Raw genomic sequence first — 23,933 nt, forward strand, 5'->3', positions numbered from 1 at the left:
TAACGGGAAAAAAAATCTACAATGTTTAAATTATTTATAACTGATATAATCTCAATTGTGAATATGGATGTTTTGTGGCATATGCCGTCAGCACAAGCAGCCGTTAAAAGAGGACCATCCCAGAGAGTTTTCATAGAGATCCCGCTGAAATATATAGAAAAGATGCTCAATGCTCATATGGGGTCAGACCTTTCAGGCCCATGACATTTTGGTTAAAGGTTAGATTAAATCTAATTATTTCATTGAAGTGATATCATTCAGCAATATAGGCCTACAATGATTTTTAATGTAAAACTTTGTTATATTGCTGTATGTCACATGTCCAATATGCCGTCCCACGCGCCTCGTCTGTTTAGGATTTTTCGGTGGGTACCACCGGGCCTGAAAAATATTCTAGGGGAAACACTGACATGTATGCACTATTGCTGGCTCAAGGAAGGGTTGTTTCTTCTGAACAACCTGATCTCACTAAAATATGTGAAAAGCCCACGACCTCTCACCACTATTTTCCGTGGCACCAACACGGAAAGTGGTAAAATTCCGTGTGAGCACCACAGATATTGTACAAAGTCAATGGGCTCCATTGTCGTGATATATACACGGATTATTACATTATTATTATGTATATAAACTATTCTTTATTATAGTGGCTAAGTTATACGTTTTTGACGCGCAAGTTACTGTTTGTTACTGTCAGTTTGTAAAAGCATGTTTTTAACGCTGTTTTAATGGTGTTTTGATGATTTTTAACAGTATTTAACCCTGTTTTCTAGTATTTAACGTTAATTTGAGTGAGCAAACAACCATGTTGTTTGCTGCCGCCATGACGATGGAGGTGGCGTAAATGATGTGAAATTATTATTTTTAGTGAAAAACCACAAGCGTTTCCTACTTCTAACCAATCATAAGTGGTGCATTAACCTAACCAGACCTTAACCAGAGCGTCGTCCAGCTACAAATTATCATTTTTAATTGCTTTTGAACCAGGAAGTGGAGACGGGCGATATTTAAATTAATTGTTTTAACCATTCTCCCATTCCGTCAAACACAGGGAATTCCCTGGGCATCCACTCTACGTCATAAAGTGACGAGCGGAGATCCTGATCACATGACCAGTCGCGGATCTGTTTTTTTTTTAGTTTTTTTTTTATAAACTTTATTTAACATTTCAATGGACGTGGAATTAAACCCTTAAATATAGTGCTTTTGAATGGTAAATATTAAAATAAACCGTACACAGGTACATTTAAAACTTATATTGAATCACTGTGAATACATCAGTCAGTTGCATGATGTTAAATAATCCATCCATCCATCCATCGTCCGCCGCTTATCCGTTCCAAAAAAGCTTTTGACCTGAATGCTACAGGTGCCGTTTTTTTTTATCCTGTGCGTTAATCGTGCGTTAAAAAAATTGTTGGCCTTAAGAGGACGTTAACGTGTTAACCTTGACAGCCCTAATAATAATACATTTTATTTATTTAAGGCACCTTTCAGGGCACTCAAAGTCACCTTTACAGTGCACACAACATTGATTAAAAGAGCCAAAAAAGGACAACAATATAAATGAAATCAAATCAAAAAGAAAAGAAAAGAAAAGAAATCAGCAATAGCCTAGAAGTTTGAACAGTTGGGTTTTTAGATGGGATTTGAAGATTGAGAGTGAGTTAATGTTCCTGATGTCGGGGCGGAGGGAGTTCCGGAGAGGTTGTAGTGTAGGTGATAGCGATTTCTCAATTGTTGCTCATGATCACATTTTCACATCTTTAAAATCTACCTAAATATGTGTCTTTTTATTTGATCCGGCAGCATTTTATGAAATCCCTGCCCCCCTGATTGCACTTTCTGACCTTTTTCTTCTCTTATTTTCAGCAGTTTTTTCAGGCTGTAGTGCAGCATTCGTTGCTGATTAAGTGGAATATTCCGTAGATACATTGAATATTTAGTCAGTTTTTGTCGATAATTAAGGATGAAACTTTCAGAAGTGGTGAACGGAGTTAAATGAGGGCAAAGTGTGAATTATTAACAGTTCACCTTATAAACTCGGTCAAGTCACTGATAAGATTGAGACAAGAAACAGCAACGAGACGAGTCGACCGTGTAACCACGTGTGTTCACGTGTTTACAAATGGATGTGCTTTTTTGGTATCAAAATATATTTAAAAAAATACATACAGTATACAATAATGTTCACTACACTGCAAAAACTCAAAATCTTAACAAAAATATTTGTCTTATTTCTAGTTAAAAGGTCTCATTTTTAGTCAAAAAAATCTCATTACACTTAAAACAAGACTCATCACTGGAAAAAACAACAATTTTCACCTGTTTCAAGTAGATTTTCACTTAAAATAAGTAGAAAAATCTGCCAGTGGAACAAGATTTTTTTGCTTGTAATGAGAAGATAAATCTTGTTCCACTGGCAGATTTTCGACTTATTTCAACTGAAAATGTACTTGAAACAGGTGAAAATTGTCAAATAAGTTATTTTTCTGGTAATGAGTCTTGTTTTAAGTGTAATGAGATTTTTTGACTAAAAATGAGACATTTTAACTAGAAATAAGATTAATATTCCTGGTAAGATTTTGAGTTTTTGCAGTGTAGCATTCAAAGCTGCGTTATAACACATAAAACTCACCAAGTGCGAACAGCGAGCTTCAGTTAAAACACCCTGCTTTGGAGCATTTGTTGGTGAGAGGGGACAGATTGGAAGTTTACAGTCTCATAAGCAACATTATGTGAACAAATTGTTGAATATCTCTGCGCAAGAATAAATGTTCCTAATGAGTCCTGGGGGAGCTGCTCCACAATGGTGCAGTGTTACGCTGGATGTAGGTCAGAGCTTTGTGTGCCGTGTGCGAGCCCTGGCCCTACTGATTGCAGCTATATTCTACAGTCACTTCCTTTTAGTTATACTAAAACTACATTTTGTTTTTTTCCTGAAAGCTCGGCTGGCTGCTTTGCTTGTATCCTGTTGTGTGTTTGTGCAGCAGCTCAACAAGGATGGTGGGATGTGGGGGTGGAGGTGGAGAGGGGAGAGGTGAGGGCAGTACTCGAGTTGTAAAAAAAAAATCAGGGGGGATGGTGGATTTTATCATATGGGGACAGATAATTTGTGCTGATTACAAATAATATAATATATTAAAAATAATAGCACTGACCAAAACACCTGCAGAAATACTGCAGGAATGACATAGCAGCAGTTAAATGCAGCCTTCTGTAAGCTTTAAATATCCACTGGGCTTACATCAAATACATCAAAACACAACAATAAAAAACACTTTCCTGAACTTATCAATATGACTCTGTCCTTCACAGGATAAGTAAAATGGATCACTGCAAAAACTCAAAATCTTAACAAGAATATTATTATATTATTGAATATTATTTCTAGTTAAAATGTCTCATTTTAGTAAAAAAAATCTCATTACACTTAAAAAAAGACTCATCACTGGAAAAAACAACAATTTTCACCTGTTTCAAGTAGATTTTCACTTGAAATAAGTAGAAGAATCTGCCAGTGGAACAAGATTGTATTGCTTGTAATGAGAAGATAAATCTTGTCCCACTGGCAGATTTTCCTGCTTATTTCAAGTGAAAATTTACTTGAAACATGTGAGCATTGTCAAATAAGTTATTTTTCTGGTGTTATTTTTCTGGTGATGACTCTAAATGTTGAAATAGCAGTAAAACCACATTCATTGATGAAATTACATAAGGGATGGAAAGGGGGGATGGCAGTTTTACAGGGGGGGGTGATTTTGACCGTTTTTATTTCAGAGGGGATGCCATCCCCCATCATCCCCCCTCAACTCCAGTACTGGGTGAGGGTGTGTCTGTGGGACGAGGGGTGGGGAGGTGGGGTTGGTCCTCTGCATTTCCCAGCATTCAGACATTTGGCACACATTCAACAATGATATAATTGTCCCCTTTGCTGCAACGCTGCCCCACGCTTGCATACTCGGAATCACCCAGCTGTGTCATCGGTTGTAACGTTGCCAGGGAGATCGCCGAGTGAAAACAGCTATAAACTGTTTGTTTTTTTGAAGTATTTTTGAAAAGGCCAGTTTGTAATGAATAGCAAATTTGCAACAAGTGATGTGAAACTAATTTGTCTTGGTATCAAGTTTAAATGTCTGCAATAGAATTAGTTTTTCTGGTCACATAAGAATTAGCATTTACTCATTTAGCAGACACTTCTCACAAATGAGGAAATGAAGCAACTTCAGAAAGTAGAGAAGGATGCCTCTGCTTGCCAGTTGGCAGGGATGGCAGGTAATGTTCGTGCTGAGGTCTTTAAGCCCTTAAGTCCATATAAAGCTGCGTTCAATTCAATTCAATTCAATTCAATTCAATTCAATTCAATTCAATTTTATTTGTATAGTGTCTAATACAACAGACGTTGTCTCTAGAGACCAAGAACATGAACATAAACCCCTGAGCAATTATTACATAAACAATGGCAGGTAAAAACTCCCCTAGTGGGAGAAAAGCCTTAAGCCAAACAGTGGCAAGAAAAACTCCCCTTTAGGAGGGAAGAAACCTGGACCAGGACCTGGATCATAAGGGGGGACCCTCGTGCCGAAGGCCAGACTGGGGGAGTCAGGGACGTCAACAGCACAGCAGGCAGGTGGAAGCAGCGGGATGACCGGGGGTGGGTGGGGGTGGGGGGCCCCGCAGGCCAGCAGGCAGCTCCCGAAGCTCCAGCCTGCAAACATGCACAAAAGAGAAAAAAGGGGGGCAGCACAAGAAACTACAGGAGCGATGGACAAAAATCATGGCTATGAGATACTTATAATAAATAAAAATGTAAATGGAGAAGAGAGGAAGGGAAGAGGAGAGGAGAAGAAGGTTGAGAGGCACCGCCCAGCGAATCATGTCGGTCCCCCCTGCAGCATAAGCCTATAGCAGCATATCTACCGCGATGTTTGAAACTAACTATTATAGTCTTGTTCTATAGCTGCAACTATGACTACTGACTCTAACACACTAGAGTTTACACTACCTAGAGATTTACCAACACCAGCTAGAGGTTTACTAAACACTAACTATAGGCTTTACTAAACAGAGGTTTTAAGTTTAGTTTTAAAGGTGGAGGTGGTGTCAGCCTCCTTAACCCAGATTGGAAGTTGGTTCCATAGTAATGGTGCCTGATAGCAGAATGCCCGCCCTCCAAATCTACATTTGGATCCTCTAGGAACTACGAGTAAACCTGCACTCCGAGAACGGAGAGCTCTGCCAGGAACATAAGGCACTATCTGGTCTTGCAAATAATGCGGAGCTGAGCCGTTTTGGGCTTTCTATGCAAGTAATACAATTTTAAATTGGATTCTGAATTTTACAGGTAGCCAATGGAGCGACGCTAACATTGGAGAGGCGTAGTCGCTCTTGCTGATTCCTGTCAGCACTCGCGCTGCTGCATTTTGGATCAGCTGGAGCCTATTCAGCAAATTAGTTTAGGGAACTGGATGCAGACTTGACCCACCACTGCATCCTGGACCGCCTGTAGCTGTTTCTCCTGGTCAAACAGAATTAGAATAGTTGAGGTGTTATATAAGATGTGGGTGGCATACTGAGTTAGGACCGGTCTGACGATCATGATAGCTGTAACATGGAAGGAGTAGAACAAGCGATCATTGATCTTGACATCAGCTTTAGGGTGACTACTTTATCAGCCTTTGACAGTGGACAATGTATTCATCAGAATCCTCCTCCAGGCGTACACATCCAGAAACCAGGCGGTAAACATGTTTCTGCTCTTAAGTCTGACATTTTTACTTGGGAGTCCAGTGTCACCTGTTGAAACCTGTTTGTTAGTGTCCACTTGATGATCACCATGACGACCTCACACTTGTAGAAGTGAATTCATCCTCTTTGGTTCACTTTAGTTGATTGCCTATTGATATCTGATCATATTTTTCTATAGAAGAATATTAAGTAGTAGTAGTAGTAGTAGTTCATTTGGTCGATCAGTGTCAATGAATACAATACATTGCATTTCATTTCCTTTCGTAGGAAAGAATTAATAAAAAAAAGAAGTAAAAAAAAGAAGTAAGGAAAAAACCGACCAAAAGGTGTAGCCTGAAGCCTAAGCTTATTTTGCCTACCCTTTTTAACTTTGTTTACTTCATAGTTGATACTAATACAACAAAAACCAACAATCTACAAAAACGAAAAAACAGCAAAGTAAACACACATGCAAAACAAGAAGGAAGACAAACGTAAATATGACAGAAAAATCAAGTAAAAAAAAAAACAGAAGACGGATCTCAGAAAAACAACTAACAGAGAAAGTAAATAATCAATCTCTAGAAGAGTGAAAGCCAAACAACATTTTTCATTCATTTAAATTTTAAAACATGTTCTCGGGCAAAAAGTTACTGGTTTGTTTACATGCCTGCCCCATGACATACATTAGCACTAACCACAACCTTCCCAACAAGGTGCTGGTCAGAAAGGATGGTTATCCATCCGCCTCCGTAGGGCATGCAGCATCTAGTAGTTACATATCTACGTACTTAACAGCAGTTCTAGTTCAAAATGGTGAATGTCAGGCGTGATCTTGTGGAAAATGACGGGTGCGCGGGAATCTGGAAGAGCACTTCAGCTTTTTACTTACTTTACTTAGGCCCGTCGCTCCCAGTGGAGCATAGGCCACCGACGACTCCTCTCCATTTAACAACGTTTTGGGCTGTCCTTTCTGCCTCCCCCCAGCTGATTCCATGGCTCTTGGGTTCTGCCTCAGTGTCCCGTCTCCAGCTGTTTTTGGGCCGTCCTCTCCTTCTCTTCCCCTGGGGAATCCAAGGCAGGGCCTGGTGTGTAGTAGTAGCTGCCGGTTCCCTCAGGGTGTGTCCGATTCATCCCCACTTTCGCATCAGTATTTGTCTCTCTGCTGGCTCCTGTCTTCCTCTCTGCCACAGTTCCTCGTTTCTGATTTTGTCTGGCCACCTGATTCTGAAGATGCGCCTCAGACAGCAGTTAATGAAGGTTTGTGTCAGTGGTTGACATTTCCCCCAGTTTGTTTCTGTTTTGCCCCACCTGTGTCCCATCTGCCCTGATTGTCTGCACCTGTGTCTCGTTATCCCCTGTGTATATCTGGTCTTGTCGTTCCCTTGCTCCTTGTGGTTCCGTACTGTGCTTCCCTCCATGTGTCCTGCCAAGTTTTTCCTCCAGTTTTTTTATCCCTGTTTCTGTGTTATTGATCCTGCTAAGCAGCGCTTTGGTTTTTGGTCCTTGCCTTTTTTGTGTAATAAACCCTTTTTTTGTTGAACTCCTGCCTCTCGCTCTCCTGCATCTGGGTCCTCACCACACCAGTCATGACAGTTTGTATCTTCTGCAACGTCCTTTTTGTCCTTTTCCACGTCTCTGAACCGTAGAGAAGAATGCTTTTCACGTTGGAATTGAAGATACGCACTTTAGTTGTTGTGGTTATTTCTTTGGAGGACCAGAGGTTTTTTAGAATGATGAACGCTGGTCTGGCTTTGCCTACTCTTGCAGTGACGTTGCTGTCTGTGCCACCCTGTCTATCTATAATGCTGCAGAGGTAAAGGTGAAGGAGTCAACCTCCTGTATGGGTTTGCCCTCTACTGTGACTGGGATGTTGGTTGAGGTGTTTATCCTCATCAGGTTGGTCTTCTTACGGTTTATCCTTAACCCCGTCCCAAGGGATGTGGTTGATAGTTTGGTGGTCTTGGCTTGCATCTGGTTGTGGTTGTGCGACAGGAGAGCCAGGTCGTCAGCAAAGTCAAGGTCGTAGAGTTGTGTCCAGAGGTTCCACTGTATGCCGTTTTTCCTACCCGTTGTAGTGGTCTTCATGATCCAGTCAATGACTAGGAGGAACATGAAAGGCGATAGGAGGCATCCCTGTCTAACTCCAGCTTCAGCTTCAATTGAGAAAAAAAAGTGTCTTCTTTGGTTCACTTTAACTGATTGCCAATTGATATGTGATCATATTTTTCTATAGCAGAACATATATGTGTATATGGAGTAATAAAAAAGAAAGACTGCCACTCGATGCAGCACGCGTGGATATTGGAATGTTTGTAACTGTAAAAAGGACAAATAAAAGACATAAAAATGACACTTAGAGCCTTCAAATTCAATGTGGCTACATAATACGACTCGAGAGGCCAGTTCAAAGCAAATTCCACAAGTTACCATCAGGTGTAGAACACGAAAGGATGATTTGTCCCTGCTGCTGTTCTGCAAGTGCCCTCTCAGTCAGTTCTGCATATACACAAGGTCCATTCACACTTTAAACTGACGCGAAACCTTCGAACGCTGATTTAAAGAGGGCTTGGCAAGCGAAACCAAGGGAACATCCCTGATGGAAAGATTTGTATCCTGCGAAAGACCCAGCATGCATCGCAGACATATGTAGCTTGGAGTTGATCATGAATATTAACAAATGCATAATAGCACGGAAGACATTAATTTCATAGACTAGACTCCTGTAAAACGCGTTGTATCCTCACAGGAGGTTAAGGGTGTGCAGATTCCGCCTGTGCGGCAGCGCTTTGGAAAGCTTTTGAAAGCTCCTGTCCAAATTATTAAATGTCTGGGGCACAAGCGCCTAAAAATGCCCAGGGGTGTTTAAATCTTAGATTAGATAACGCTGGTGTTCGCAGACAGTCACTCACAAGCACACACTAGCACACATTTGTTCTTTAGAGCAGAATGTCATCATCTCAGTCAAGCATTCTAATCTGATTTAGGGCCTTTTAGAAAAGCAATCACAAACGAGAGCTTTAGTGGGACACAGATGATGAAATCAGAACTCATTTTATTCAGTTTTTCAGAATTCTCACACAGAAAGTCATCACAGCAAAGTCATCTAGCTGTCTAGCTGCAGGGAATGATAACATCATCCTATGATTTGCGCTTTCCTTTTCATAGTAAACAACGAGCAGCGGGGACGGTTTTTCACGAGAGCACAATGTGAATCCGCTTGGAAATTTTATATATACAGGTCCTTTTTTTCCTGCAGACTCGGATCCTATATGCAGGAAAGTCGTGACACGTTGGGTTTCCTCTGCTCCGGTTCCTTCCCTATCCCTACTGAGGTTTCCACCTTGATGTGGAATTCAAAACCCACTAAATTAGAAGAGGGAATACGCTAACTAACTGGGAGCCGGTGTGTTGATGTGGTTCTTCGTGCTCCACTTTCTTCCCACACTTCCAACGCATCCATGTCAGACAAATACTCTCTGATTTGAAGGGCAGGAGACGGGATCGTCTTTGGGCTTTTGGCGGTTAGTTTGTGTCGCTGTCTCTCTGAAACACGTGTGGGCAAAACTGAAGCAAAAACTCCAAATCTTAACAAGAATATTTGTCTTTGTCTTCTAGTTAACCCTTGTACTTTGGGTCAAAATGACCTAATTCTCCTGTTCCTTCTTTCCTCCTGCTCTCTCCTTCCTTCCTTCCTTCCTTCCTTCCTTCCTTCCTTCCTTCCTTCCTTCCTTCCTTCCTTCCTTCCTTCCTTCCTTCCTTCCTTCCTTCCTTCCTTCCTTCCTTCCTTCCTTCCTTCCTTCCTTCCTTCCTTCCTTTCTTCCTTCTTTTTTCCCTCCCTTCATGCCTTCCTTCCTTCCTTCATCCCCTTCTACCTTCCTTCCTTCCTTCCTTCTTTCCTTCCTCCCTCCCTTCCTTCCTCCCTCCCTTCCTTCCTCCCTCCCTTCCTTCTTTCCTTCCTTCCTTTTTTTCTTCCTTCCTTCCTTCCTTCCTTCCTTCCTTCCTTCCTTCCTTCCTTCCTTCCTTCCTTCCTTCCCCCCTCCCTTCCTTCCTTCCTTCCTTCCTTACTTCCTTCCTTCTTTTCTTCCTTCCATCCTTCCTTCCTTCCTTCCTTCCTTCCTTCCTTCCTTCCTTCCTTCCTTCCTTCCTTCCTTCCTTCCTTCCTTCCTTCCTTCCTTCCTTCCTTCCATCCTTCTTCCTTTCCTCCATCCTTGACAACACAAGGGTTAAAATGTCTCATTTTTGGTCAAACAAATCTCATTACACTTAAAACAAGACTCATCGTTGGAAAAAACAACAATTTTCACCTGTTTCAAGTAGATTTTCACTTAAAATAAGTAGAAAAATCTGCCAGTGGAAGATTTTTTTGCTTGTAAGGAGAAGATAAATCGTGTCTCACTGGCAGATTGTCCACTTATTTCAAGTGAAAATGTACTTGAAACAGGTGAAAATTGTCAAATAACAAGTTATTTTTCTGGTAATGACTCTTGTTTTAAGTGTAATGAGACATTTTAACTAGAAATAAGACAAATATTCCTGGTAAGATTTTGAGTTTTTGCAGTGTGAGCTCACCCAAACCCAACACCCAGGAGAGTATCAGACAGGAAATTCATTTCCATGAGTAAGTGCTCCCCTTTTAGTTTAAAAAAATTACAGATTTTTTAAATCTAGGGCACTTAAAACCTTAACTGTGACAGCTGTCAGTTTCCTTGTGTCCCACCTGTCATACGGTCTCTTTAGTGGAGCATCTTCCCCTTGGATCCAGACGGAAACCTTCAACAGCTACAAGTGGCAGACTGCAGATCCTTCATCACACTTATTTACTAACTAACATTAAGATTATGTTTTACTACAGCTGGATCACATTTGAGCAGCAAACAGCTGGCATTTCTCAAGGAAGTAGTATTACCACGGTGATTATGCACATTGACTTTTCTCCTCTCCCCGTGAATAAGTAAAATCCTCGAGACACTTGGCAGATGGTTTGGCTCGTCACTGTTTCACCATGTTTTTATTTAATCAGGCATTATCTCTTGATACAGGAATCACTGGGACAAAATAGGACGGATAATCCTAAGAGTAACGGACGTGTTAAGGAACGGTTCATATTTAACCCTTATACTGTCTACGGGTCAAAATGAACTAATTCTCCTGTTCCTTCTTTCCCCCTGCTCTCTCCTTCCTTCTCCCTTCCTTCCTTCTTTACTCCTTTCCTTCTTTCGTTTCTCCCTTCCTTCCTTCCTTCCTTCCTTCCTTCCTTCCTTCGTTCGTTCGTTCGTTCGTTCGTTCGTTCGTTCGTTCGTTCGTTCGTTCGTTCGTTCGTTCGTTCGTTCGTTCGTTCGTTCGTTCGTTCGTTCGTTCGTTCGTTCGTTCGTTCGTTCGTTCGTTCGTTCGTTCGTTCGTTCGTTCGTTCGTTCGTTCGTTCGTTCGTTCGTTCGTTCGTTCGTTCGTTCGTTCGTTCGTTCGTTCGTTCGTTCGTTCGTTCGTTCGTTCGTTCGTTCGTTCGTTCGTTCGTTCGTTCGTTCCTTCCTTCCTTCCTTCCTTCCTTCCTTCCTTCCTTCCTTCCTTCCTTCCTTCCTTCCTTCCTTCCTTCCTTCCTTCCTTCCTTCCTTCCTTCCTTCCTTCCTTCCTTCCTTCCTTCCTTCCTTCCTTCCTTCTTTTCTTCCTTCCTTTCTTCCTTCATTCTTTCCTCCCTTCCTTCCTTCTTTTTTCCCTTCCTTCCTTCTTTTCTCCCTTCCTTCTTTCCTCCCTCCCTCCTTTTCTTCCTTCCTTCCTTCCTTTCTTCCTTCCTTCTTTCATCCTTTCCTTCATTATTTCCTCCCTTCCTTCCTTCTTTTTTCCCCTTCCTTCCTTCGTTCCTTCCTTCCTTCCTTTCTCCATTCCTTCCTTCTTTACTCCCTTCCTTCTTTACTCCCTTCCTTCCTTCTTTTTTCCCTTCCTTCCTTCTTTCCTCCCTTCCTTCCTTCCTTCCTTCTTTTCTTCCTTCCTTCCTTCCTTCCTTCCTTCCTTCCTTCCTTCCTTCCTTCCTTCCTTCCTTCCTTCCTTCCTTCCTTCCTTCCTCCATTCCTTCCTTCCTTCTTTTCTCCCTTTCTTCCTTCTTTCCTCCCTTCTTTCCTTCCTTCCTTCTTTCCTCCATTCCTTCCTTCTTTTCTCCCTTTCTTCCTTCTTTCCTCCCTTCTTTCCTTCCTCCCTTCTTTCCTCCCTTCTTTCCTTCCTTCCTTCTTTTCTCCCTTCCTTCCTTCTTTCCTCCATTCCTTCCTTCTTTTCTCCCTTTCTTCCTTCTTTCATCCCTTCTTTCCTTCCTCCCTTCCTTCCTTCTTTCCTCCCTTCTTCCCTTCTTCCTTCCTTGACCAGAAGACAGCCCAAGGGTTAAAATATTACATTTTTCAGACACATCTGTGATGGAAATCTGAAAATAAAGACTGACAAAATAACCAAATGGTCTTTATGTCGTTTAATGAAAACCTTGCAAGGGATCAGCATCCAATCACAACCAAGTATAACTGCACACTGATGGTTTGCTCCAAGGTGGAGGTGTGTTTTATAGACAAAAATTGTGTTAGTAAATGTATCATAATCTATAGGTGTGGTGTAATGCCAAATGTCATCAAGTCTGTAAAGAGTTAAGAAAGAAATTACGATGGATAGGTGATCAGTAGTTCCTTCCTGGATTCAGATAAAGTTAAACAACAAACAAAGAGCATAAGATAAGATGATTGCATTTCCAAGACTCAGACAGTGAGTTCATTCAAAGTACAAGTCTGGAATCAAAATGCATCATATAAAGTATTAACCATGTATCCGAAATGTAGAATACATTGTTATTTTTCCATTACACATCTTTACTGGATCAGGAATTTTTGGGATTGTTTGATTTATTTAATTAGATTTTTATTCACACTCACACATGTGAATTGGTCTCCTGGAGAATCAAAAGCTTATGGAGCCAATGAACATAAAACAGTAGACAGGAATACTTACATACACTTACACTTAATACACACAAAACAATACAACATGCACATTATACTAGACTACCACTTACATAAAACATATCACATTACAAACACTTAACATGAAACATTTTATGATCCCAGAGTGTACATTTATATATATGAGCTTAACAATTGATTATTTAACTGCTGTTTGAATATGGAAATGGACTGTGACTTTTTAAGACAATCATTCAACTCATTCCAGATCTGTTTCCCCGACACACAACACTCACAACACGTTTGTGAGTTCCCACAAGTTTACGTTTTTTCCCTATAATAAGGTGTTTATGTCTAGTTTTGTGGGTGTGCAGGGGACCAACGGAGATTGGGATGAGTTGAGTTAGTCTGGGATTCAAACCTGAGAACACCTGAAATATTGTACAAGCATTATGGAAGTAGTTATATTCTTTAAGGCGAAGAATACCATAGTGGGAGGAGATGGAGGCACGGATAATTTTTTTCTGTAAAACTTCTAAATTTTTTTAGATGACTGGGGTAAGTATTACACCAAATAATATTGCAGTAATTTAAATGAGGTTCAAACAAGGTTTTATAAAGAGTGAGAAGGGCAGAGCGTGGAAGTAGGTGTCTCAGTTTGAAAAACAGGCCGACATATTTAGATAGTTTTTCCACAAGGTGATTGTAGCAAGCCCGTTGCCACTGGGGCCGACGGACAGGACAGAGGAGACAGGATTTCGTGCAGGAAACGTTTTTATTCTCGTTCACTGCAGACACACGTGCACCAGCACCTTCAGCAGAGCCCTCTTGCTGCTGTGCAGCCACTTCTTATGTAGCCAGGCAGGGTGGAGAGGTTGATTGGTCACACCTGTGCCCAATCAACTGAGTGGCTGCTCCTCCACCCTGCCACAGTGATCTATATGACATTTAAAATTTAGACAGTCATCAATGAGAACCCCAAGGAACTTTGTAGAGTTTACTCTCTTTATTTCTTCATCATTTATTACGATCTGAAAGGCCAAATTTTCTATATTTATTCGTTTTTTTATTGAAACAAAATAATATATAATTTGTTTTCTTAATATTAAGAGAGAGTCTATTTACTTTAAACCAAATGTCCACTTTAGAGAGCTCATTTTTAAGGAGGTCTTGGAGTTCATGAATGTTTTTATGTGATATAAAAAGGTTTTTATCATCAGCAAAAATGATTTTTTAGAAGACTTTTGAGCAATTGACCAGATCATTTGTTGCTGTTAACCCTCACTGCTCTGGGGGTTAACCATCAGTTAATCCTGAATCCTGCACAGATCCTGACCCCGCTGACTCAGATCTCTGCTCTCCTCCAGCGAGGTCGTCCTCTCCAACATCGACGTGGGAATCACCGGCAGCTGGGAGTGCCTGGTGACCAGTTCCAGAGGGAACGCCTCCCAGCAAATGGAGATCGTGGTGGTGGAGACGTCGGCGCCGTACTGCCCGGCTGACAGAGTCACTAATAACAAGGGGGATTTCAGGTGAGTCACTCGCATCCACGACCATTCACCGGAGCATCAGTAAATTTTCACTTGAAATAAGTAGAAAAAATCTGCCAATGGAACAATATTTATCTTCTCATTACAAGCAAAAACTATTTTAATGGAAAATTGACTTGAAACAGGTGAAAATTGTCAAATAACAAGTTATTGAGTTTTTGACTAAAAATTAGACATTTGAACTAGAAATAAGACAAATATTCTTGTTAAGATTTTGAGTTTTTGCAGTGTACAAGCTTGAGGTCGTCATGATCCTCGTCAAGTTGACACTAAAGGACCAAACAGGTTTCAACAGGCGACACTATCAGTTATTGATCATGAAAGTTATTGATCATGACCGCTCCACATGCTGGAAATAAATCTCTCCCAATTGGCCAAATTTGAGAAATGATATCATAATTGATTAATGATACATTATTATTAGTAGTAGTATTGATCTCTGTACACTGGTCATGTACATAGATTTAGTATGAAATAAATTATCCTGTATTAGAGTATTCCTTGATTCATTTATGCACTTGATTTCTTAATTCTTCACACTAAACACATTTTTGTTAACTAGACACTTTCTGTACATTTACATTTTAGTTCTAGGTGTTGTTTTATTTTCAATTATTTCATGAGGATGATTCCAGGAAAAAGGGATTTATCTATAAACCACACATTGTTTTTTTTATTTAATTTAATTTCACCTGAATAATGATGTCATCAGCATGTGACAACTCTTTACACTTGTAGATGAGCTTTATCACGAGCCGCTTGGCATCGGTGCGGACAGATGGGTACCGTGCAACATCTGGAGGTCAGATATCTGGGATGAAATCCCGCATCCTTCTACCTACAGTGTTGAAATCATCCAGCATTGCCACCCTTCGTGTGTCCTCTGTAAGAGACGAGTCCCGCTGTTTGTTTGTGCAGCAAAGTTCTCGCCGGAGGAAGGAAAAGTTAAAATATACACTCATTCTGGACCGAATGAGCCAGTGGTAGATGTAGTTTAGGAGGCAGCTCTGCTGAGGAATAGCTGAAACAAACAGTTGGTTTAAAAACAAAACAATAGCAACATGGTATGAAGACAGCAGGAGCAGCTAAGAAAACGGAGAGAGTAGTTGACAAATAAAAGCAAAACCAACATGACAAGAACTGAGAAACGGAAGGAGCAAAAACAGTGAATAAAGCAATAGAGATAGAAAGAGACAAAGCAAAACAAAAAAGGATTAAACAATAGTAATAACTAAATGAATTAAAGCTGCAAGCAGCGATGAACGGGCCCTCGCACTCACGGCCACCGCCCCCATAAGCATATCAAAAATGACACCACCCACGTCTTCCTATGTCAAACCATTCAAAAGTTATAGCAGAAAAAAGGGACAACCAATCAGAAGAAGGGGCGGGGCTAATTCAGGCCAATGAAGGTCAAGGACTCCATACAGAATGTGATGACACCACCCACGACTCTCTATGTCAAACCATTCAAAAGTTATAGCAGAAAATCGGGACAACCAATCAGAAGAAGGGGCGGGGCTAATTTTCGCCAATTATGGTCAAGGACTCAATACCGAGTCCCATGATACCACCCACGACTCTTTATGTCAAACCTTTCAAAAGTTATGGCAGAGAAAAGTATTCTAGTGGGCGCTGTTGAGCCGTTAGGCCACGCCCATTAATGCAAACCATGAAAAATCTAATTTATCGACAGGCCTGGCTTTTCTTTAAGTTGCGACATGATACAGGTGTGTACCAATTTTCGTTCATGTACGTCAAACCGTATTATGGGGCTTGAGGCGCAAAGTTTTTTCTGTCTGAACCAATCAGATGAAGGGGGGGCGCGCCTTATGGCGTCTAGCGTCGCCACGGTAACGCTTTTGAAAGAGAAAAGTAATGCGTGGTGTCGGAGGATGGAGAAGCACGTTTTGATGTATAACCCACCTGGGTGCACGTTAGGGTTCGGGCTGAATTAATGACCGAAGAAATGGCATAAATTGCGCCAAAATTACACGATTAATTCAAAATGTTCAAAATGGCTGACTTCCTGTTCGGTTTCGGCCATGGCGCCAAGAGACTTTCCGTTAAGTTGCGCCATGATACAGGTGTGTACCGATTTTCGTGCATGTACGTCAAAGCGTATTGTGGGACTTGAGGCACGAAGTTTTATCTGTATGGACCAATCAGATGAATTGGGGGCGCGCTTTTTGGCGTCTATCATCGCCACGGTAACGCTTTTGACTGAGAAAAGTTATGCACGTTATTGCAGGATGGAGACGCACATTTTGATGTATAACACACCTGGGTGCACGTTACGGTTCTGGCGAAGAAGCGGCTGAAGGAATGGCATAAATTGCGCCAAAATTACATGATTAATTCAAACTGGCCGACTTCCTGTTGGGTTTGGGCCATGGCGCCAGGAGACTTTTCTTTAAGTTGTGCTATGATACAGGTGTGTACCGATAAAGGAAGCTCTGAAAACCTTAACAAACCATGGTTTACTATAGAACTTAGGAAATCCGCAAATTCAAAATTTAATGTCTATGAGTTTTGGTTCAAATATAAATCATTGGTATAGTATGCATAAATGGCTTTATGAGGGTGACACTTCCATTATAGATAAAATGTATTTCAAAATGGTTTTCAAAAATGAAAGGACACATGAGTCTATCTTTCTTGAAAAGTTAATTTAATTACTGATACTTATTAAAATATACATTTTGTTAAGGAAATCTATTAATTTTGAGATAAATAACGGTCGCCCCCAATTACTTTTTTAAGGTCGTTGCCCTATTAATGTAGGTTTAAAAACACTAAAATACCTTTGTTTTAAGTTTTCACATATATGCACACTACATTCCAAATGTTTGGAAAATGGCCAAATACATCTTTATTTTAAGTATTTTAAAAATAGGCCTCTCAAAGGCCTTATACATCATTGACCCACAATTGTGATTCAGGCTTAAAGCTCCCCTGCTACACGTCATTCAGGCAGCCAATCAGCACAGAGCCTCATTAACATAGCCCCCCCTCCCCTCAGAATCCCTCATAGAGAAGGTTAGAAACGGTAAAAATAAAGACATGGCCCAGAGGCTGAATTTCTCATTTATGTAGAAAAAACCTTCAAAAGCTTGTTTTTAAGACATTCAATGCCTGTTTAAAATATACATTAAATGCCATAATAGGTCACCTTTAAATAATGTTTAAGCAAATGAAGCAATTCTCGCCAAATACAGTAAATTCCAGTTGTCCCTGAACGCACCAGGAGGATAATCGGTCAAATTTAGAATTCCGACCGGTCCCTGAATGCACCTCCTCCGCGGCGCTGCGCGGTCCCGACTAGATCTCGGCTGAAAGCCGATAATAATATAATACAATTGCAAAGCTGCTGTGAAATAAGGTGTAATACATGCACTGTAATTATTTTCTGTATAAAAATTGAATTTAAAAAGACGGGTTTGACTCAAAATCAGTGTGGTTTTATTTAAGTGGTCTCTGTGTCGGTAGAGAAATAAAAAAAGCGAGCTGCATGTCGGCAGTTTTACTGGGGGGATGATTTGGACCGTTTTTATTTCAGGGGGGGATGCCATCCCCCCCTCATCCCCCCTCAACTCCAGTACTGATTATAATAAAGTGTCTTATAAATCAATAATTTTAAAATCTCAATCCTTATTTTCATTTAAAGGCCAGGGCTTATAGGCTACATATTTACACTGTGTAGCCTGAAAGTGAACTGCAACTTACGTGCGGACGCATCTTTGCTGACATTTGGCCGTGTCTTCCTCCAGCGCCTTTTTTTTCTCTCTCCCTCTCGGTGCCGCCTTTCCTCTTTTTCTTTTTTACCCGGCTGGGTGTGCATGATTTGCCTCTGGACTCGTCTCCCGGTCCACTCGCGCACACGCACACGCACACGCGGCCACGGCGCGCTGTCTGTTCGGTGATACTGTTGGGGCGGGTGTTAATTTGAAACAAACCAACTATCTTGCCCAACTCACAAGCTACTGGCCTGAGTGGCCTCTGATTGGCCTGGCCTGACTCTCTAACTTGGAAAAAAAGTCAAATAGCCGGCGCTGCGGCGCACCAGCCGCCTGTGTAAAAAAAAAAAAAAAAAAAAAAAAAAAAAAGAGAGAGAGACGCAGGCGGCATCCTAGACCGGCGCATCGGGAATACTCCCGGTTCTCCCTATGGCCAGTCCGGGCCTGGTTAGAGTATTAGTTGCCGCAAAACTAACTGCGTCTCAACACTGATGCACAGGGAGGTGCGCGCGCATAAGCGCCCCGCCCCCCCGTCCTCCTGCGCAGGAGCGCGCCCCCTCCCCTTTCTCTTCCCCAACTCAGAGCTGCATTTTGCGCGTTCACGTGTGTGACAGTCTGAGACAGGGTGGCAATGATTCATTCGACATAAATATTCATTTAAAATCACGTATTTGAAGGACTTTATTGACATTCACACAATATTTTCACATTACAGTAAACAATGTATTTGTGAAGTCGGATGTTAATTTTGACATTTTATGGCAAAGCCATAGCTTTTTACGTTATTAGTTAATGTTTTTAATTTTTAGAGTGACGAAGTTCTCCGAAAATAATATGTTCCAGTGTATGATTTTTTACTCCTGTTGTAAGCTATCTGAAACTGCCATTTAATTTTCCTTACACAAAATCTTTGATTTTTAATTAATATTTTTCCAGAAATACAGAGTGACATAAAAATGCCAATTCCTTTCAAATTACGGCCACGATACGCGACACAGTCAACAAGGAACCTACTGCCAATCATATGTGTCGATTGTGTTAAGATTGGATAAACCAAACAGCAACTAAAGCACATAATTTGATGAAAAATGTATACCTGACCAAAAGGTGGCGCTATGGAGTTCATCCAAGATTGTCATATCCACTTGTTCAGAATGGAAGCCTGATTACATGAATTGATTTTGGGTTGATTCTGATCAATTATGTTTAAGTTACAACAACTTTTATGTTCATGGCGAGACACCGAAATTTGACAACCTCTGACAGCGACGCCCTTTGATAAGAACTTACAGTTTTCTCTGTCAGTCATCGTCAATGTCTTACCTATTATCTGACCAACTTTGAGATCAATAAACTGATCTCGCTTGGAGCACAGATGCATACTACAAGACATGACAATTCCTGGTGCCAACAGGTGGCACTACAACCGATCCTGAATATTCCACCATAGATGTCTTCAGGCTCAACCTACAATCATGCACATACGTTTTCGACCACATCAAATAATGTATTGCTGAATTACAGCCAATTGATGTTTGATGGCGAAGCTTAAAAATGACCTCAAACTTCGCCGGATCACTACGGTCACGCCCTCTGGCAGAAACTTAAAAGCTTCGCAATTTAGCGTCGGCCATGTGTCTAGATTGTACAAACCAAGTTGTGAGCCAATTCGATAAAATCTCTAGGAGGAGTTCGTTAAAGTACGAGGCCTAGAAATGATCAGAATTCATGAAAAATGACATTTTCTGTTCAAAATGCCGGACTTCCTGTGTAACTTAGAGCATGGGTCCAAAAGACTTTTTTGTAGCTCTTTGTCTAATATAATACACACATAAAGGTCATTGCTGTAAGTCAAACCATATTGTGGGGCTCGTCAAAAAACATAAAATAGGTGGCGCTATAGAGCCCATTCTTGTGGACCCATGCCTGTCGCCCATAAAATACGTAATTTTACGCGACTCTGGAAGCGTGTGCAAAATTTGGTGAGTTTTCCAGCATTTTAAGGCCTCCAAAAAGGCAATTTATTTACGGCGAGAATAATAATAATAATAATAATAATTAAAGCTGCAAGCAGCGATGAACGGGCCCTCGCACTCACGGCCACCGCCCCCCATAAGCATATCAAAAATGACACCACCCACGACTTCCTATGTCAAACCATTCAAAAGTTATAGCAGAAAAAAGGGACAACCAATCAGAAGAAGGGGCGGGGCTAATTCAGGCCAATGAAGGTCAAGGACTCCATACAGAATGTGATGACACCACCCACGACTCTCTATGTCAAACCATTCAAAAGTTATAGCAGAAAATCGGGACAACCAATCAGAAGAAGGGGCGGGGCTAATTTTCACCAATTATGGTCAAGGACTCAATACCGAGTCCCATGACACCACCCACAACTTCCTATGTCAAACCATTCAAAAGTTATAGCAGAAAAAAGGGACAACCAATCAGAAGAAGGGGCGGGGCTAATTCAGGCCAATGAAGGTCAAGGACTCCATACAGAATGTGATGACACCACCCACGACTCTCTATGTCAAACCATTCAAAAGTTATAGCAGAAAATCGGGACAACCAATCAGAAGAAGGGGCGGGGCTAATTTTCGCCAATTATGGTCAAGGACTCAATACCGAGTCCCATGATACCACCCACGACTCTTTATGTCAAACCTTTCAAAAGTTATGGCAGAGAAAAGTATTCTAGTGGGCGCTGTTGAGCCGTTAGGCCACGCCCATTAATGCAAACCATGAAAAATCAAATTTATCACCAGGCCTGGCTTGCCCATAGGAAAAACAACACCAACCGCCGCTGAGTTTGTGTGCAGTTTCCCATTGAAACAATATCTCACACTACTGAGGTTAGATGAAAAACATTAATTAGATGAAGTTGGTAATTAAAGGAGCATGAGGCAGGATTGAGGCAGGATTTATGAAAAAAATGTGTATACGTTTTGAGTTTTCTAGTAATAATGTCAGATGAAGCGTTCCAAACCAAAAAGAATGAGCCCTCTAGTGTATCTCTCCGTTGCCTTGAACAGGCTGTGTGCTGCAAAATGTGCTGCAATTGTGCCCGGAATTTCCCGCGCTGTCCTGCGGATGTGACGTCACATGACGCTGCATGCGCGTTCTCCCCGTTCTCCCGTGCCGGCTTCGCTGTTGGCTGCAGTACCCCCAACGTCCGTCGTGGCGAAGGGTGGCGCTATAGAGTCTCATTTCTTAAAAGGAGCCTCAAGCTCCTTTAAAGATTACAATATTTAGATATCACTCATCACACCAGTAAACAGGAGAAACCACAATGGTCAATTCTCGCCAAATTGAGTAAATTCCAATTGTCCCTGAACGCACCAGTGGATGAAAGATGCAGTGGATGAAGAAATAATCATCAGTTTCCGAATTCCGACGGTGTATATTTTTATTTGCACCTTTTGCTATAAAAAAAAAAAAAAAAAAAACAGTCAATGAAAAATGGATAGGAATAGTAAGCCAAGAGGACTTATAATATTACAAAGTTCACTCTCACTCTCAAATAAATAGATAAATATATATAAATAAATACAACAACACACCCCTCTCCCCTTCAAATAAATTCAAATGAACAATCAAACTTGTTTCTTTATACAATTAATTAATTTATACATTTATCAATATTCCATACCATGTCTTTGTAAAAGAGAATAATACAAAGTCTTTCAGCATAAAAGTACGTATTTTTAATGTGTGACAGCGTCCTGTTTCATAACTAAATCTCTGCCAGCCTCTCCAAGATGGCCGTCGGTACCTTATCCAAGATGGCGGCCGCGCTGAACGTCAGCTCCAATGCCCCGCCCCCCCGCGGGAGATGCGCGCGCATAACAAGCCTCCCCCCACCCCTCCCTCCGTCCCCCGCGGGAGCACCCCTCCTTTCTCTACTCTCCTCTGGCTGTCACCCGCTATAGGCAGTCAGTCAGAGTTAAGAATCCAGTGAATTTAACATAGTAAATATTAATAGAAAATCACCGGTCCCACTCAGGCTTATGAAATTCACAAGATATTTTCTCATTATAGTAAACAACATATCTATGAAGTCGGATGTCAATTTTGACATTTTGTGACAAAGACATAGCTTTTTATGTTATTAGTTATTTTTTTTAATTTTTAGAGTGACGAAGTTGTTCGAAAATAATATGTTCCAGTGTATGATTTTTTAGTCCTGTTGTAAGCTATCTGAAACTGCCATTTAATTTTCCTTACACAAAATCTCTGATTTTTAATTAATATTTTACCAGAAATACAGAGTGACATAAAAATGCCAATTCCTTTCAAATTACGACCACGATACGCGACACGGTCAACAAGGAACCTACTGCCAATCAAATGTGTCAATTTTATTAAGATTGGATAAACCAAACAGCAACTAAAGCACATAATTTGATGAAAAATGTATACCTGACCAAAAGGTGGCGCTATGGAGTTCATCCAAGATTGTCATATCCACTTGTTCAGAATGCAAGCCCGATTAAATGTATTGAATTTGGGTTCATTCTGACCAATTATGTTTAAGTTACAACAACTTTTATGTTCATGGCGAGACCCCGAAATTTGTCAACCTCCAACGGCAACGCCCTTTGACACAAACTTACAGTTTTCTCTGTCACTCATCGTCAATGCCTTACCTATTATCTCACCAACTTTGAGATCAAGAAACTGATCTCGTTTGGAGCACAGATGCAAACTAGAAGACATGACAATTCCTGGTGCCAACAGGTGGCGCTACAACCGATCCTGAATATTCCACCACATATGTCTTCAGGCTCAGCCTACAATCATGCACATACGTTCTCGACCACATCAAATCATGTATTGCTGAATTACAGCCAATTGATGTTTGATGGCGAAGCTTAAAAATGACCTCAAACTTCGCCGGATCACTACGGTCAAGCCCTCTGGCAGAAACTTAAAAGCTTCGCAATTTAGCGTCGGCCATGTGTCTAGATTGTACAAACCAAGTTGTGAGCCAATTCGATAAAATCTCTAGGAGGAGTTCGTTAAAGTACGAGGCCTAGAAATGATCAGAATTCATGAAAAATGACATTTTCTGTTCAAAATGCCGGACTTCCTGTGTAACTTAGACCATGGGTCCAAAAGACTTTTTTGTAGCTCTTTGTCTAATATAATACTCACATAAAGGTCATTGCTGTAAGTCAAACCATATTGTGGGGCTCGTCAAAAAACATAAAATAGGTGGCGCTATAGAGCCCATTCTTGTGGACCCATGCCTGTCGCCCATAAAATACGTAATTTTACGCGACTCTGGAAGCGTGTGCAAAATTTGGTGAGTTTTCGAGCATTTTAAGGCCTCCAAAAAGGCAATTTATTTACGGCGAGAATAATAATAATAATAATAATAATAATTAAAGCTGCAAGCAGCGATGAACGGGCCCTCGCACTCACGGCCACCGCCCCCCATAAGTATCAGAAATGACACCACCCACGACTTCCTATGTCAAACCATTCAAAAGTTATAGCAGAAAAAAGGGACAACCAATCAGAAGAAGGGGCGGGGCTAATTGAGGCCAATGAAGGTCAAGGACTCCATACAGAATCTGATGACACCACCCACAACTCTCTATGTCAAACCATTCAAAAGTTATAGCAGAAAATCGGGACAACCAATCAGAAGAAGGGGCGGGGCTAATTAAGGTCAAAGAAGCTCAAGGACTCATTACAGAATCCCATGACACCACCCACAACTCTCTATGTCAAAACATTCAAATGTTATAGCAGGAAATAGGGACAACCAATCAGAAGAAGGGGCGGGGCTCATTTTCGCCAATTATGGTCAAGGACTCAATACCTAGTCCCATGACACCACCCACGACTCTTTATGTCAAACCTTTCAAAAGTTATGGCAGAGAAAAGTATTCTAGTGGGCGCTGTTGAGCCGTTAGGCAACGCCCATTAATGCAAACCATGAAATATCAAATGTATCGACAGGCCTGGCTTTTCTT

The 23,933-nt window shown here is 41.1% G+C and overlaps 1 protein-coding gene across 1 annotated transcript in view; it reads left to right on the plus strand.

The window, feature by feature from the left end:
- The window catches only part of LOC133464113 (adhesion G protein-coupled receptor A3), a 388,915-nt gene that overhangs the window by 129,182 nt on the left and 235,800 nt on the right, over positions 1–23,933 (plus strand). Inside the window, 1 exon segment of the mRNA XM_061746099.1 lies at positions 14,027–14,191. Within this exon segment, the coding sequence (XP_061602083.1) occupies positions 14,027–14,191 (165 nt within the window).

The sequence above is a fragment of the Cololabis saira genome, chromosome 17 (assembly GCF_033807715.1).
Source record: "Cololabis saira isolate AMF1-May2022 chromosome 17, fColSai1.1, whole genome shotgun sequence".
NCBI classification, from domain to species: Eukaryota; Metazoa; Chordata; class Actinopteri; order Beloniformes; family Belonidae; genus Cololabis; species Cololabis saira.